Source organism: Propithecus coquereli, unplaced genomic scaffold (assembly GCF_000956105.1).
Source record: "Propithecus coquereli isolate 6110/MARCELLA unplaced genomic scaffold, Pcoq_1.0 Scaffold39, whole genome shotgun sequence".
Taxonomy (NCBI): Eukaryota; Metazoa; Chordata; class Mammalia; order Primates; family Indriidae; genus Propithecus; species Propithecus coquereli.
Window position 1 is genome coordinate 7,698,138 of NW_012149618.1, and position 2,438 is coordinate 7,700,575.

At 35.2% G+C, this 2,438-nt stretch overlaps 1 protein-coding gene across 1 annotated transcript in view; it reads left to right on the forward strand.

The window, feature by feature from the left end:
• The window catches only part of BIRC6 (baculoviral IAP repeat containing 6), a 262,303-nt gene that overhangs the window by 45,342 nt on the left and 214,523 nt on the right, over positions 1-2,438 (forward strand). The window contains exon 6 of the mRNA XM_012652423.1: positions 715-797. Within this exon, the coding sequence (XP_012507877.1) occupies positions 715-797 (83 nt within the window). The remainder of the gene's footprint in view (positions 1-714; positions 798-2,438) is intronic.

Consider the following 2,438-nt stretch of genomic DNA (forward strand, 5'->3'; position numbering starts at 1 on the left):
TATGTATGAGTAATTTGTGTATTGAAACCTGAACTGAAATATATATAGCATTTAGTTGATGTGTTCTAAAGAATATTACAGAAATTTGAGTGGATGTGGTGGTTCATACCTGTAATTCCAGCACTTTGGAAGGCTGAAGCAGGAGGATTGCTTGAGCCCAGGAGTTTGAAACTACCCTAGGTAACATAGTGAGACCAGTTTTTCATCTCTACAAAAAATTAAAAAATTAGCTAGGATGTGGTTGTGCGGCTGTAGTCCCAGCTATTTGAGAGGATCACTTGAGCATAGGAGTTTGAGGGTTGCAGGGAGCTAGATTGGGCTACTGCACGCCAGCCTGGGTGACAGTGTGACCTTGTCTCTTAAAAAAAAAAATTACATGAATTAGATTGATGAATTTGCTTTTCCTTGTTATTTGCCTTTCTTGTATGGGATTCAATATTTAATAATAAACCTGTTAAGACTCTTTTGGTTTGAGTATATGTGTGCCTCTGTGTTTGATTTAGTGGTGTTTTCTGATGAAACACTATTTTTCAAATAACATAGCTAATTCATAAACATTTGAAAGTTTCCTTGTGTTGTTGGGACCTAATAGTATAGGCTAATTTTCTTCAGTATAGAATTTTACTTAAAATTATGAACTTTTTAAAAGTTTTTTTATAAAGGTATTTTCATAATGATTTGCCTTTTTTTTTTTTTTTTTTTATAATTTTGCAGCCTGCCTCATCTGGAGATGATAGAGCCATGTGTTTTACTTGTAGTGTATGTCTCGTTTGTTGGGAACCAACTGATGAACCTTGGTGAGTCTTGATATTTTTGGGCATAATAGGCTAAGTTAGTGCTATAAATGTGCTTGCAAATTTTACTTTTCTGATCTTGATAAAATTGCTTGCCTTTTTGCCATCTGTATTTTTGCTGTTGTCGTAAGAGAATGAGGTAGCCCTGTCCTCTATTACACCACGTGGCATCCAATGTCTCTAAGGTCCATGACTTTCTAAAATTTGTACATAGGAGAAAGAATACACCCAGGCTCTGACCAAAACCCAGAGGCTGTGATAAAATCAACTCTAATATGAGCTTCAGCAGTTTAATCTTGGTCTGTTGAGGGCAGGCTGTCAGTATAGAATCCATGAAGGAGGGCGTTATAGAATACATTTCTAATTTGGAAGTAATGTTAGGGTGTCTCTGGTGGCTTTGAATTCTGGTGCATGAAATTTTAGAACCTGGTTAAACTGTAGAATATCATGTCTTGAAACTTCATTTTTACGTATAACTACTTTGAGGCCTTACTAAGAGAAATAGTAATGATAATAGCAAATATTTATATAATACCAGGTGCCATTCTAAGCACTTTATATAATTTTAACTCATTTAATTCTCTCATTAACCCTGTGAAGTAGGTACTATTACCATCTTCAATTTATAGGAGGAAACTAAGAATATGCTCCAGTTTAATCCTTACAGTCGCTCTATGAACTGGGACTTATTATCTCATTTTAAAATGAAGAAACAAAATATTCTGAAGGGCAGATGGCTAGTAACTGATAGAACCAGGTTTTGGTTTTAAGTAATGTCACTTATTTTGTATTAAAATTAGTTTGAAGTTTGTGAATGTGTCATCAGCGGATGTGAATGGGATAAACTTGGTAAAGCTTGTTGTAGTGTACATATGGATTCCAGGTTGCATTGCCAAGTACCGTGTGAAAAATTCAAATTGCATCTATCTGCAAACTGGGAGTTGAATACAGCAGTTCCCCCTTGTATGAGGGAGATATGTTCCAAGACCCACAGTGGATGCCTCAAACCATGCATAGTACTGAACCCCATATGTACTATGTTTTTTCCTTATACCCATACCTGTAATAAAGTTGAATTTATAAATCAGGCACAGTAAGATTAACAGCAATAACTAATGATAAAATAGGACAGTTATAACAATATACTATAATAAAAGTTATGTGAATGTGGCGCATGCCTCTCTCTCTTTTGTTCTTTTTCTCTCTCAATACCTTATTGTACTGTACTCACCTCTTTTTGGACGATGGTTGACCACGGGTAAATTGAAATCATGGAGAGTGAAACTAGATGAGGGGAGACTACTGTATGAGCAATTTCCAGTTTAATTCAAATTTCTATTCAGAATGCAGTCTTTCCGTATAGAAGCCGTCTTTATATATACAGAAACCATTTCAATATATAATTTTTAGTTTCGTAGGCCAATCCTCATACAGTTATTTAATACATACCTGAAAAATTGTACCATGATATAATAGAACGTAATCTTATTTATAAATAGTTTCTTTGGAAATTTGATTCAAATTTCCAACTTGGGCTGCTCAAAACCCATCTTTTCTTTTCTTTTTTTTTTTGGGGGGGGGACAGAGTCTCACTCTGTTGCCCAAGCTAGAGTGCCATGGCATCAACCTAGCTCACAACAACCT